At 41.7% G+C, this 14,448-nt stretch overlaps 1 protein-coding gene across 3 annotated transcripts in view; it reads left to right on the forward strand.

Moving 5' to 3' along the window:
- Positions 1–12,427, forward strand: part of ROBO1 (roundabout guidance receptor 1) — an 829,371-nt gene extending 816,944 nt beyond the window's left edge. For all 3 annotated transcript variants that reach the window (XM_038766034.1, XM_038766033.1, XM_038766036.1), the window contains 4 exons: positions 2,313–2,465; positions 8,239–8,547; positions 9,923–10,116; positions 10,722–12,427. In XM_038766034.1, the coding sequence (XP_038621962.1) occupies positions 2,313–2,465; positions 8,239–8,547; positions 9,923–10,116; positions 10,722–10,736 (671 nt within the window). In that variant the 3' untranslated portion in view covers positions 10,737–12,427. The remainder of the gene's footprint in view (positions 1–2,312; positions 2,466–8,238; positions 8,548–9,922; positions 10,117–10,721) is intronic.
- The last annotated feature ends 2,021 nt before the right edge of the window (positions 12,428–14,448 follow it).

Below are 14,448 nucleotides of genomic sequence, written 5' to 3' on the forward strand. Positions count from 1 at the left end.
ACCTCACTCTCTTTGTTCCTCCTAATGGTAATAATAAGAATGATAATTTTGGTATTTATTTTAAGTGCTGGGGTAGATACAAGATAAACAGGCTGGGCACAGCCCCTGTTCCAGAGGGTTTCACAGTGTAAATAGGAGGGAGTAGAATTTAATTCCCATTTTACAGATCAGGAAACCGAGGCACAGAGAAGTTAAGTGACTCGCCCAAGGTCACACAATGGACAAGTGGCAGAGTTGGAATGCAAACCCAGGTCCTCGGACCTTCAGTCCCATGCAGTTTCCACCAGACCACACCGTTTCTCTAACGTGCTTACTGTGCTCTCCACTTTTCCGCCTCCATCCCCTCAATCACACCATTCTCCCAGCTTGGAGCTCCTTCTCTATACACATTCAAAGCTGTCCTAAAACCCCACCTCATCCGGTAAGCTTCCAGTGATAAATCTGACAGCACCTTGAGTCAACATCGCTTCATCCCACTTTAGCACTTAAACTTAGGTACACCTTCCTTAGCACTGTGTGTGTGTGCGTGTGCTGAGTTATTTATTTTGACCACTCTATTTGTAAATATTGGTGTTTGTCTATCCCATTATAGTATAAGCTCCTTCTGGACAGGGAGCATGTCACCTGTTAATTGTACTCCCCAGTCACTCAGAACACTGCACCAATTGGACACTCAAAGATGCTACAGGGGAAGGGATTTTTAAAAGGTAGCTGTTAAAATTAAAATATTGCAAGTTTTTTGGGATGAAATGTATCAGTTTGCCATTACGGTGAAACCACTTCATAAAGGAACCTTTACCCTCTTATTCAGTACTTCGTTGCAGAAGGGTAATTTCCCAGGTATCTCATCCTGCTCTAGTATGTGGATCCTTATTTTGCACAAGATACTTAGATCACTCAGCCAAAGCTCTTTGGTTGGCCTTTAAGTAAAATGGATATTTAAAAAGACAACACCACGTGAGTGTGTGGGCCTAAACCTATCTTAGTGAAAACTGAAGCAATCCTACATGCCATCAATGGAATTTTTTTTTAATTTGTCAACATCAAAAGTCAACACAATATAAAGGAAAAGAAAATTAAATACCATCTGCAGATGTCACGAAGGGTGTGTTTCAGCTCACTGAGTAGAACCTAACATATAAATAAATTTAGAATATTATCTGTAGGTACCTTATTGTGCCTCAGGGTCTCTGAACACTAGATGATCTGTCACAGTGGAGTGAAAACAGGATTTCTGTGCAGTGCTGTTTGTGGCTTTGTAGCTTTAGACATAATTGGTTTCATCACAGCTGAGCTGCATGTAGGTTAGTATTTTATTTTCATTGAAAGCATTTTAGATCTCTGCTTAAAGCATAGTTATAATGAACCATACACAGGTTCAGTCAGTCCCCCTCCAGCTCTGTTATTTTAGGAATCGCTGCTCCTTTAAAATATAGAAATTGAAACTAACAGAAATCTGCAAGCAGATTGCGCTTCTTGGCTCCCTTAATCCTTACCCGTTAAGAATGCCTCAGTTATCACAGCATACATAGAGACATCTGATAAATGTCCCACTTCGTCAGATGAGCAGGTCAGTCCTTGGAGTTCTTTTGAATCAGTAGAAAAGACTGACCTTGGCAATCCTGTTGCTCAACCCAATTGAAGCGAGGTCCATTGAGGTCATGTCTCATTGGCAGTTTGAAGAAAAAACACCTGAGGCTGTTTTGGAAGATATTGGTTCATGGCTTTATGTCTTCACCAGGCAGCTAGTGACTGTTAGGGCAATTGTCCTCTCAGTGCTCTTTCTGGCCAGTTGGTAAATAGTGGTGACTTAGGGCAGATTTAAATAATGAGCTTCTCTCGAGTCCTGAGAGCTGCAGTATAATGATTTGGGGTGGAGTAGCAAAACCTGGCCAGATAACCTTTAAGCTTGAAATTGGTTGCAAAAAAAGAGCATATTCTGTTCTTAACCAAAGGGTAGATTGGGAAATGCCTACTCTGCATTTGAATTCCAGGTTAGTCCAACTTTCCACAGTCCACTCCAAGAAGTAAAAAAAGTTGGCTTTGGAAAAATAGACGGCTAATGTGGAATTTCATTGACCGGTTTAAAAAAGACAACCTCGCTGGGCTAGGACTACAGCATACACTTAGAGTGTGTTGTCTTCAGTCAGGCAAATTGTGGTCTAGGCAAGAAGCTGTCTAAAACTGGAAGTTGAATGGAATATTGTTACTTGGTGACAAATAGGTGACTGCTTCATTTCCGTTTATACCCACTTCTCCAACAAATGACCCGAGTAGCGGGCTTAACTATTAAAGGTGTTTTGCTTTGTTAGGTCGCAGGCATTTTCACGCATCGCACTTACCTCGGCCCACGAGCCCCGTCTCTACAGACAGCAATATGAGCGCTGCTGTTATACAGAAGGTCCGACCCCCCAAGAAACAGAAGCACCAGCCCGGACACTTACGCAGAGAAGTCTACACGGACGGTAAGTCCATTGAAATGCGTGGAGATATTTGGTAAATCCTTCCTTGTTGCGCAGGATAGGAAGAGTGGCCTCAGAGGAAGACTAGTTGTCAGTGGACCATTGAGCTCGCTGATGTCACGGGTAGCAGATGATTCCTTTTGTGACGATAGCCCTCAGGCTCGGAAATATTCTTGCTCCTACAATTTCCTAATGAGCTAATTTTTGCCAATATTTAAAAGACTTAGAAAAATGCCCGGGTTTCTGTGGGAAAATCCAATTTCATCACGTATCACAGAAATAGCTCAGTAGATTAAAACCTTCATCGCAGTGACGGAGCAACACGTGCTTCGGTGATAGTCCTTTATTTCCCAACAATTTGGTACTCAAATACTGGACCTAGAACTTGTTTGAATTTGAATTTTAACGACAGTAGGTTGCAAACAGTTATTTTGTGCACGGCAAAAGACAGAATCTAATCATCTGCCCTCATGCCTTCACAGAGAATATCGACTCCCACTGAAAAGGTGACGCTCGTCATCCCAAGGGAGTTTAGGAGGATAATGCAAACACTGTGATGTTGTCTCGGGAAAGCCTTTAATGAAAGTGCCTCAGGTGGCCCAATTTTTATTAAACCACCCCCTTCCCATTTTATTCAACCACCCCAAGGGCTTTGTTGGAAATTCATGTAAGATAAATTCTCCCAGACTTACCCATCTTGTCAAGTTTGCTAAATTTGCTAAAGGGGGAGGAGGAAGGGTGTCATGAGTGTTATCCCCCTCCTTGGTTCTCAGCAACAAGAATCTGATTAGGACTTTCATTACCAGTCAGCAATTTTTCAAAGAGGGGCATCATTTGCCATTATCCTATGAAAGCCTAATATTATAGATCCTTATCCAGGGTTACAAGGAGGGTCTTTTGAGCCACTTCTCCCTGTGATTCCTGCCACTTGACAGAAAAATTTAATACAAAGCTCACAGCGTGATGAGCACGAGTAATTTTACAATGAGTGGCTGTCCGTGCTATTATCTCTACTTTATTCTGAGTATTTTCTCTCACCAGCATCTATCTGATATTAGACTACATTAAATACTGGCATGACACAGTGCACCTGGGCCTTCTGGCTCTGGCCCAGATCCCTTTTGTCAGGGAAACTGAGCTGTCAGAACATTATCTGATTTCGAGGGGTTTATTACGGAGTCTCTGTACACATTTGCTTCTCCGAAGGGACAAATCCAAGGTGTAAATCCCCAAACTGTACCAGATATTTTACATTTATAGGACCCCTGTGTTGGCATGTTATACGATGTCATGGGTCCATTTTTATTCTCTGGAAGAAAACACTCTTAACAGAAAGGTTGGATCAGCATCCAGCCCTGTTGGAAATGTAGCTAGGTAGGAGACATGCAAGAGAAGGTCTGCACTAAAGCTTTTCTTGGGCCAATTTCCTTTGATTTAAAGTAGTTGAAATGGAAGACTTTTTTAGGTATTAGTGTAATTATGCTGTTAGAATGCAGCACTCCACAGTTAAAAATTGCAGTCGATTTGACAAATCTAATGGACATTTATTTTGTAGCCTTTTCTCCATCTGTGCTGGCTTCAGCAGGTTTTCTAATTAGGCATGGATTCTTGCCGACCCCTTCCATAATAATTATTGAATGCTAAGATACTCCCAACTAATAAGGAAATATTAGGTGGTAAAGCAGCTTGGTCAGGTGGTTAGAGCCTGGACTGGAAGTCAGAGGACCTGCGGCCTAATCCCTTCTCTGGCAATTGCCTGTTGTGTGACCTTGGGCAAGTCACTTCACTTCTCTGTGGCTCCATTCCCTTATCTGCAGAATGGGGATTTGATACCTGTTCTCTCTCTTGGTTTGACCGTGAGCCCCATCTGAAACAGGGTCCGTGTCCAACCTGATTAACTTCTACTTACCCCAGCACTTAAATAATAATAACAATAATAATTGTGGTATTTGTTAAGCACTTACTTTGTACCAGGCACTGTATTAAGCACTGGGGTGGATACAAGCAAATCAGGTTGCACACAGTCCCGGCCCCCCTTGGGGATATGGTAAGTGTTTAACAAATACCATTAAAAAAAATGGCTAATTTCATATATCTTCCTAGTAATTGAGAAAGGCGGCTGGTTTATCCCAGGAGGCCGCACATGCAAGGTCATCCCTTCATATTGTATATGCAGATCCATGTGGACTTTTGGGAAAGAACTGACCTTTTCCACAGATCTCTGAATTCCTTAAAAGGTTTTGATCACCATCTTGGAGTTCTTTTTGTCAAGCAAAATCATTAAGCTTTCTGTATGTTTATGGTTGGGGAAAGGGCAAACTCTGTGAATTGCATCCAGACACTAAACGGCGAGAGCTTCCTGAAGCACTTGTTGTTTTTTGTAATTTTGTGTATCCAAGTCAGGGGTCCTAGACACGTACACTAAGTGGGGTCTAAAGCACTGTTTGTGATACCAGTACGGGAGGATAGTTCCAAAGCATCTCCTACTGTCACTTTCGTTCTCGGAGTCTAGATGTTACCTTTCCTGCTGTTGACCTCTGTTGAGCCCCAGCTCTTTGTTTTTCACCTCCCTCCTCCACAGCAACATTGTATTGGTCCTACCCAAAGGACAGGAATCCTGATTATTACTCTACGTTTTGTTTGTCAGTAGAAAAATTCCTTTAATACTGATTGTGTTTGCCACTGAAGGAAATTGTTTTTCTACTTTACTAAACGTCTGTGACAAGAAGGCTAAATACTGTGCCTTTAAGTTTTATTGTAGAGCACGGCCACGTTTTGAGTGGCTGATGCATGCTAAGAGCTGTTGAAGTGCTTTGAATAGTGCCCTTTCCAGGGGAGTAAGTTTCTTAATTGAAAAGTGGCGATTATCGTTGAACGTACAGAAACTGGTAGTAGCTCACTATAAGTTCTGATAGGAAAACAGTATTTATGCTCCCTGTAGGGTGGATAACCAGTGTTTAGTATGATGGGCTTTTGCTCTCACCCAATAATGCAGTGTTTTCTAAGTTTGTAGCTAGCACTCTAAAGTCAGGTGAAGGTTTGTATTTAAAAGCTTAAGTATTTAATTGTTTTTGCCTAGTCAGAGTTAAATGTACAAAGAAGTGCAGTGCCAGGACTCGATAAAGTTTTCTTTTTTTTCATCCCCCCCCCCTTTTCAGACCATTTACATATTTGATTTAAAACCACATACACTATACTTTTCGTAAATTAGACATTTTCCGACCCTCTTTGGAGTGGTGTGGTCTGGACCTGCTTTACTGCTGATTACAACACTTTTTAGGTAATAAGCAAAGAGCAAAATCTCTGCCGTGAAGTAGATTTCTCTGCCAGTATCAGTGTCTACCAAATGCTAAATTTTCTTACATTATATAGGTAGGCAGTGTGTGAAATGCAAAGAAGTTATCTGTTGAAATAAAACCTTTACTCTCTTGATATAGGAAGAGAAAAGCAGTTTCTCCTTACTTCAGCAATCTTAAAACCTTTTCAGTTGAACCTGGTAGACACTCCCAAACCCAACTGATATATTGTAGCACCACCAGTACAACAAGCGACTCTAAAATATCGGAAGTCTGTGTCTATTAAGTTCTTCCCTTTAATAATAATAATGGTATTTATTAAGCACTTACTATGTGCAAAGCACTGTTCTAAGCGCTTTAAGGTTTCCTTGGGGTGGAACATTGCTCTGGGATTTTGTTTGGTTTTTGAAGCTGTGAATTGTCTAAAGCGTGACTCCCAAAGTTGACTCTTTGACAGAATAGAATCGGTTCCTCTGGCTGTCATGCCCAGCGATACGGAGAATGTATTCGGGACTTCACAATTCTGACCCCATTTTATCTCTTGATAGTAGTTGTCAGAACTTCAGGTTTGGGAGATAGTAATCTATAGTTTCTTCGTATTTGCCAAAAGTGAATCTCTTTTCCTAAATAGATGCTTACTAGTTTATAGCTTATTTGAAATAAAAAAAACAGCCTAGGCCTGGATTGATTTGTTTTTTAAGAAGCACATTTCCCCCGATTGATATATGTATATAACTCATTACAAGCTTGCCGAAAATCATTACCGTTCATTTCCATAGCATATTGGAAGCTTTTCCCCAAAGAATATGCCATCAAAGAATACGATTATATTGTTTTCTTTAAGCTGACAACAATGCAGCATTGATTTTTTTTTTTTTTTTTTTTTATCCAGGAACAAAATGAATCAGGAGCACAATGGCATTTGAGATGCTGATATAGTTTGACCATTTAAAAGAATGTTCTTCCCCTTTTATCCTTATCATTTTAAATAAAGGAGCCTATCATATTTATGGGAAAAGCTAATCTTGTTATTCAATTCCCAGTACAGTATTATATAGGTGCAGTATTGGTGTTTTATTAATTTTCCTTTTATGTAGTTTCCTACAACTAGATAAAGGACAAATATTCCCACGTTGTGTACTACCTCCCATAGTGGAGACTCTGGTTTCTCTACGGGATGTTAGAATCCTACATGAAGAAAATAACATTTTGCAGTTGTACAAATGCATTCATCATCTTTTACTTTAATAAGCTACTGAATATCCCAAGATGTTGGTTGTTCAATAGCTTCCTATCCAGCTGTAATCTTAACAAATCCCAAATTAGCAAACTTCATCTAGGAACATGAAAGTTAACAAGAGAACATACCAAACTCCCATCTTTAAGGGAACCATGGGGATTTTTTGGAGGAAAAGCCATGTGAAAACTATTCCAGGACTCACGGATTGAATGTATAGCAAGATCAACTAATGTCATATTTTACCATCCTTCAGAACATCTGCTTTTCCTCTAGGCTTTAGGCTCCTAGAAGGTTAAAAATTAAAGTTCAATGCAGGCATTTCTCAACCTATCCTTATCTCACTGCTTGGATAGCTTGGGTTTTATGAGGAGATATTGGAAAAAAAGAAAGTTTTCCTCTGGGGAGAGGTTTGTAATCCCCAGGAAGTGGATTTCCTCCCTTTGACTTAACCCCCGGAAAACACAGATAGCCCTTACCCGAGGAAGACAAAGCCCCGGTCCCAATTCCCGGGTCCCAGTGACATTGTTGACATTTTGCGATAAAGAGCTTTGAGTCTGACACTTTTCTCAAGCATCTCAGGGCTTGCCTCTACACTAGAGGGTTGCGTTTTACAATCCATGGGGCATTCTGTGCAAGTTCATTTGCCAAGATTCGGAGTGAAATCAGGAACAGGTTCACGGTGACTTCTGTCATGACCCAGCAACAGTAAAGGGGCAGCCTTGCTAGTCTTGAATTTAAAAACCCTCCTTGTATTTCTGGTGTGTTCTCCTCCTCCTCCCAGCACTGTGGGAAACCTAGTCCCAGGAGAGAACTTTTTGCTTCTGATTTGAACCTTTCCACAACCAGGCTCTGCCAAAAGGGTATCCATTTTCCCCAGAACTCTTTTATGTTACTAGATTCACCTTTTTACCGTGACTCACTTCCTCCTTTCAAATTTTCAGTGGTTGGTTTAAATGGAAATTTTAGCAATCTTTGAGGCTAGGGAGAGCTCTCATAATTTATTTTCCCCATTTTATAGGAGAAGCCATCACTAAGACCCACCTGGACCAAAATTAAGTTGGGATTATCTCCTTCCTTCCCTCTTCTTTGCCCTCCCTGTTCTGATGACTAGGCATGGATTCATGGAATAAATGGGCTTGGAACTTTTAGGAACACAACATGGGCAGAATTGACCTAGGTTATCAAAGTAGGTTATTTCCATGAAAGGATTTCAGAATTTTGATTTTTTTGCATTTTGTAGATCTGCCGCCACCTCCAGTGCCCCCACCCGCTATCAAATCACCCACTGTCCAATCCAAGACCCAGCTGGAGGTACGATCTGTAATGTTGCCAAAACTCCCTTCGATAGACCCGAGAACAGACAGGTCTTCGGAGAGAAAAGGAGGTAATTATAAAGGGAGAGACGGGGCAGATGGGAGACAGCACTCTGATGTGCGGACAAATCCGGGAGATCATCGAGACATCCAGGAACTCCAAGGTGACGGAAAAGGGAGAGGAAGCAAGGCAGCCAAACGAGACGTTCCAGCAACAAAAACTCATCTCATCCAAGGTAACCCTGAGAGAGTCTTCAGTGGGGAAGGCGGTAGAGGGTAGCTTTTCCCAGCTTGCTGATTTTGGTACAAAACACTCTTCCTGCCCGTTATCCTACCCTTGTCCCATGCCTAGACTGCGAGCCCATTATTGGGTAGGGACCGTCTCTATAGGTTTCCAACTTGTACTTCCCAAGTGCTTAGTACACTGCTCTGCACACAGTAAGCACTCAATACATACGATTGAATGAATGAATGCCTGTGTGACAAGGATAAACCACCAGGATCTGGCTTGTCAGAGGAACAGCAGTGTGTACGGGGTTTTGGTGACTTTCCACCACTAACCTGAGTACCAGAAGCAGCATATCATGGTGGAAAGACCATATATTTGGAAGCCATGGACCCTGAGTTCTAATCCTGGCCCCATCCCTTGGCTTTTCTGTGGCTTTGGGCAAGTCACTTAGCTGCTCTGGTGACTTAAAATGGTGATTTAAATCATTGTCAATCAGTGGTATTTATAGAATGCTTACCATGTGCAGAGCACTGTACTAAGTGCTTGGGAGATTATCTTACAATAGAAATACATGTTCTCCCATTTTCTTAGAGTATGAACTCCATGAGGGACAGATACTATGTCTGCCCTGATTATCTTGTATCTACCTTAGTGCTTGGCAGATCCTAAGCACTTATTAAATACCGCAGATGTTTTTTGGTGTTATTATTGGGGATGATGGTATTCAGCAGTTACTCTGGGCCCAAGTATAGGAGTTAGATACAAGATCATCAGATCGGACACAGTCCCTGTTTCACACGGGCCTCAAATTAAGGAGAGAAAGATTTAGAAAGGCTAAAGCCCCCTTTCTTCTCAGAGATATTTTCAAGAAAGGGAGACAGCACATATGAAAGGATTATTAAGAATATATGGATCGGAATGATTGCCTTAGAGTAACTCTCAAAGCGCAGCTCTCTTCCCTGAGCATATTATGCTCAGAGTGTAAGTGACTCTTTTGATTCTCCCCCAGCCCCTCAAGTATTTATTTTTTTTACAGTTATTATCAGTTCCTTGAATACCCCATAAAGGAGCTTAGTAGTGGCTGGGCATGGATGTTGTTGTCGTTGTCAGCCTTCTCTTCTTGAGTGAGGCTTAAGTTTGGTTCAAGTAGAGAATCCTTAACTCAACAAAGGTTTTCTCCTCAGGATCCCAGAAGCGTGGTGTTGTACCCTTTGGTGCAAAAGTCACCCCCTTCCTCCCTTCCCCGACTTGTTTTTTCTAAGAAAATACAGTTATCAGCCAAAAGAGGAGCTGGTCAAAGGCATCTCTGCCAAGTCATTTGTAATTCACAGTGTGAACTGACATTCTTTTTCTTTCTTTTTTCTTTTTTTTCCCCCCAACAGAAGATATCCTACCTTACTGTAGACCTACATTTCCCACATCAAATAATCCTAGAGATCCCAGTTCCTCCAGCTCAATGTCATCTAGAGGATCCGGAGGGAGACAGAGGGATCAAGGAAATGTAGGTCGAAGGAATGTGGCCGAAATGCAAGTCCTGGGAGCATATGAGAGGGAAGATGATGAAGAAGAATTAGAGGTAATATCTCGGCAGTAATGGAAACTGTGCCACAGTTAGGGGCTATTGCCAGAAGACGGTGGCTTTGGCAATTAAAACTGCTCACCTTGTCTGTAAGGCTAAGAAGTTAAAAGATTAGCCATTGAAATTTAGGTCTATAATAGGACATCTCCCTCCCTCCCAGCCCTGCAAACAGTGTCTGCTGATCTGTCCCACCGATAAGGGAAGAATACCTGTCTCTCTTCTATCCACCCTCCTGCTGTGGAGCAGGGTGCAGGCTTTTTTTTTTTTTAATGGAATTTATTAAGCGCTTACTATGTGCAAAGCACTGTTCTAAGGCTTCTTCTGTGTAACACAGCAGAGTCAGCGGACATGTTCCCTGCCCACAGGGAGCTTGAGACCTAGAGGGGGAGGGTTCTCATGCCCCCCCCACCCCCACCCCGTAGCACTTAACATACATTACTCCTTTTTCTTGTTCTTTCTGTCTGCTGCATCTGTCTTGCCTACGAGATTGTAGGCTCCCCTCGTCTCTTTACTAATTCCATTGTAGTGCCCCTTCATGGAGTCGACAAGCAAAAGAAGCGCTAGAACTATTCTAAAATCTTTAATGGTTTCTTCTCTTACAGGAAACCGAAAGCTGATGATGACAAGAGATGCTCCATTTACTCCTGAGATCTAGTGTGAGAGATAGCGTGTGCTCCAATCTCTTGCCAAGTGACGGATGACGCCAGAAATAATGTTCAGTGCAATCAGAGTGTACACATTTTAATTTTAGTTCACGCCCTCTGAATACCATTTCTTAATTTTATTGGCGGTATCGTTGTTTGAGCCCCGTCCCCTTTGAGAGGCCTGAGTCTGTCTCTCTCTTTCTCCGTTTCTCTGTGTGTCTCTCTCTCTCTCGCTTTTTCTTTCTCTCTCCTTCCCCCAGCCTCCCTCCCTCCCTGGTTGCCAGCTCAAATGGTCACCCCTTGCCATGCCCATGACAGCTTTGCCTACGGAGATGATTTGTGTTAACGCTGCAAAGTTGGGACAGTGGGGAAGATGGAAATCTTGGATCTGTGGTAACTTCCTCCCTGCCCTTACCCCACCCAGGCAGTCCTGGGACTGCTGATATTCCAGACCCTTCATTGTCAGTGGTAAAAAAATGACTTAAAGCATACAAAGATGCATAGAGTGAACTTCACACAAAGGGCTATTCACTTAATGCAAATGATAACCCTTTTTTTTGCCCATCACCTTTTAGTGAAAAATTGTGGTTAAGCGCAATGCAAAGCAATTTGGGGTGGGCCTTATTGTAAATATATATACCAGTTTTTACCCCGGTGGTACTTACTTTTGTCTCCATTTCAATCACAGAAGTACATTCTTATTGGAAATGTCCTTTTGGATAGGTAGGAGTTGAGCCAGTTGGATCTTTCTGGTGGTCTAGTCATGTCATAAGTAAATCTAGGAAAAACCTTGTTCTATTTTTCAATTCAAAAACAAGTATAAATGCATTAAAAAAAACTGGATGTTTTTAAATGACCAACTGTTGAATAAGGACATCATTATCACTATCAAATCTCCTCTGGTAGTGTCAATTCACCTAACAGAAGTGCCACATAAAGAAGTTTTGTTTGATTTTTTTTAATTTTTTTTTTTGTAATGCACTGTTTTGTTTTAAATCTCCTTTTTGGTTTTAAAAGCACAATCACTAAACTTTATTTGTAAACCATTGTAACTATTAACCTTTTTTTTTTGTCTTTTTGAAAATTGTTCAGAAGCAGTTTTTTCAACTTTTTGTTCATGCTTGATATTTGTATTTGGAATATTTGAATGATGACAGATGGTGAAGTAACTTACTTAAACTTGGGCCATAAAAACCAACAACAACTTGTTCTCACTTTTCCTGGATTTAATGGAAAACTCTCATGTTTGCTGTGGCCTCGCAAAAAAAAAAAATGAATTTTCTTATAAGCTCATAGAGCCATTTCTTTGATTGCCAAATAATGTCCTCTGTCCATAAGCTCTATGATTTGTAAGTCTATGAATTTGTTCTTGGTGCTGGTTGAAAAACATACATTTATTTGTGGACAACTATCAGGATGAGCCCCACTGGAAAACAAGAGTTTGATGTTTACCAAGGAAAAGACTTTTTCACTTAGTTAATTTTTTTAAAAGAGGTTACATAGAAAGGGTGTTCAGTACTAAGGGAACAATCTGTGTGATTAATGTTTTCAGTATGTCCGTGTAAGAAACTTCTTATTTTTAGCCATAATTTTGCATACTGGAGATCCAATAATCAGAAAAGTAATTTTTGTCACATTATTTATTAAAAATGTTCTCAAATACATTATTCTCTTGTGTTGAGTCTATTATCAAGGGAAAAGGGGGTGTCAGAAGAGGAGAGACTGATTATTGTCTTAAGACAGAGGAAAGAAAATAGATTGATTAATGCTCCTCTTCAGACAGACAGGGAAGAAAGAAGGAAGGTAAGTATGAAGGTTCCTCTCCTCTCCAGCACACTTGACAGAAAAGGAAAGTATGTAGGTAGGTAGATTCCTCTCCTCAGCATTTTGTTGAAAATGGGACATTTAAACACTATTGCAGGCTTGCACAACTTTGGCTTCCTTCTCAACATATGTGTAGAAGAAATAAGATAGTGATCTTAAAATCTCTCAGCGTTACTGAGACTCCACAGTACTTCTCCTACTGATGCCTACTTAGATTTGAGCCTCCATGGGGGACCTGATTGCCTTGTATCTGCTTAGTACTATGCGTTACACATAGTAAGCCCTAAAAATACTCCTATCATTACCATTAGTATGATTATTGTTATTATCCTGAATGCTGAGGGCTACAATCTGAGCACCTTCTGAGCATGGCCCAGCCCAGGCATGAAAGTCCCAGCACTTACAGTGAGCAAGAGCAACTGAAGCTCCTAAATCTACTTCTCCCAACTTTCCTATCTGTGGTGGTCCTGACGCCGAGAATGACTTGTCAGAGAGATAAAAGGAGAACCAGAAGAGGAGAGTGCCAGTGAAGTAAAGGTTGGCTAATTTTTCCAGGAGATAGGAATGATCGACAATGTCAAAGGCAGCTGAGAGGTCAGGGGGGATTAGGATCAAGTAGAGGCTGTTGGATTCGGCCAGAAAGCGACCTATTCATTCAGTTGTCCCACAAGCCCACAGCCTTAGTGTCATCTTTGACTCCTTATTGCCTTTCATCTCCTGCAGTCAGTCAACTTGCTACATCCTTCTGGGACTTCCTCCACAAAACTTCCCACATCTGCTCCATCTACTCTCTCCAGAGAGCCGCGATCTTGGACTAAGCTCTGGTCATATTATAGATAAACTATTTTATGAACCTCCTAACTGGTCTTCCACCGCCTTCAGAAACTGCCCTCTCAAAGGTCTGTGTTCTCAATGAATACAGTTGGATGAATGAGTCTCTTTCTTGCTGAATCCAGTAGCCTCTAGTCCAACCTAAACCCCCCGACCTCTCAGCTGCCTTTGACACTGTCAACTATCCCTATCTCTTGGAAACATTATCCAAGCTTAGCTTCACTGACACTGTCCTCTTCTGGCTCTCCTTTTATCTCTGACCAGGCGTTCTCTTTTTGTTTCATGGGCCCCTCCTCTGCCTCCCATTCCCTAATGGTGGAAGGCCGTCAAGGCTCACCTCTGAGTCCCTTTTATTCTCCATCTACACTCATTCCCTTGGAGAACTTATTTGCTCCCTTGGCTTCAACTATAATTTCTGTGTGGCTGATTCCAGACTGTGAGCCTGGTGTTGGGTAGGGACCATCTGTATATATTGCTGACTTGGACTTCCCAAGCGTTTAGTGCAGTGCTCTGCATACAGTAAGCGCTCAATAAATACGATTGAATAAATGAATGAATGATTCCTAAATCTAAATTTCCAGCCCTAATCTCTCCATCTCTGCAGACTCATTTCCTTCTGCCTCCAGGACGTTTCTACTTGGATGTTCCACCAACACCACCAACTTAACCTGCCCAAACCAGAACTCCTTATCTTCCCAACCAAACCCTGTCCTCCCCAGGACTTTTGTATCACTACTGGAGACAGCACCACCATCCTTCTTGTCTCACAGTCAATAAACTTGACATTATCCTCAAAAATCTCTCTCATCCAACCCACATATTCAGTCTATCTCCAAATCCTGTCATTTCAAACTTCAGAGCATCGCTGAACTCCACCCTTTCTTCTTCATCCAAACTGCTACCACATTAATCTAAGCACTTACCCTGTTCTGCCTCACTGCATCAGCCTCCTCTCTGACCTGCCTGACTTTTCCCTGTCGCCTGTGTCTCCCAACTCCAGTCCAGGGCAGGGAACATATCTACCAACTCT

Source organism: Tachyglossus aculeatus, chromosome 24 (genome assembly GCF_015852505.1).
Source record: "Tachyglossus aculeatus isolate mTacAcu1 chromosome 24, mTacAcu1.pri, whole genome shotgun sequence".
In the NCBI taxonomy this organism is placed as follows: Eukaryota; Metazoa; Chordata; class Mammalia; order Monotremata; family Tachyglossidae; genus Tachyglossus; species Tachyglossus aculeatus.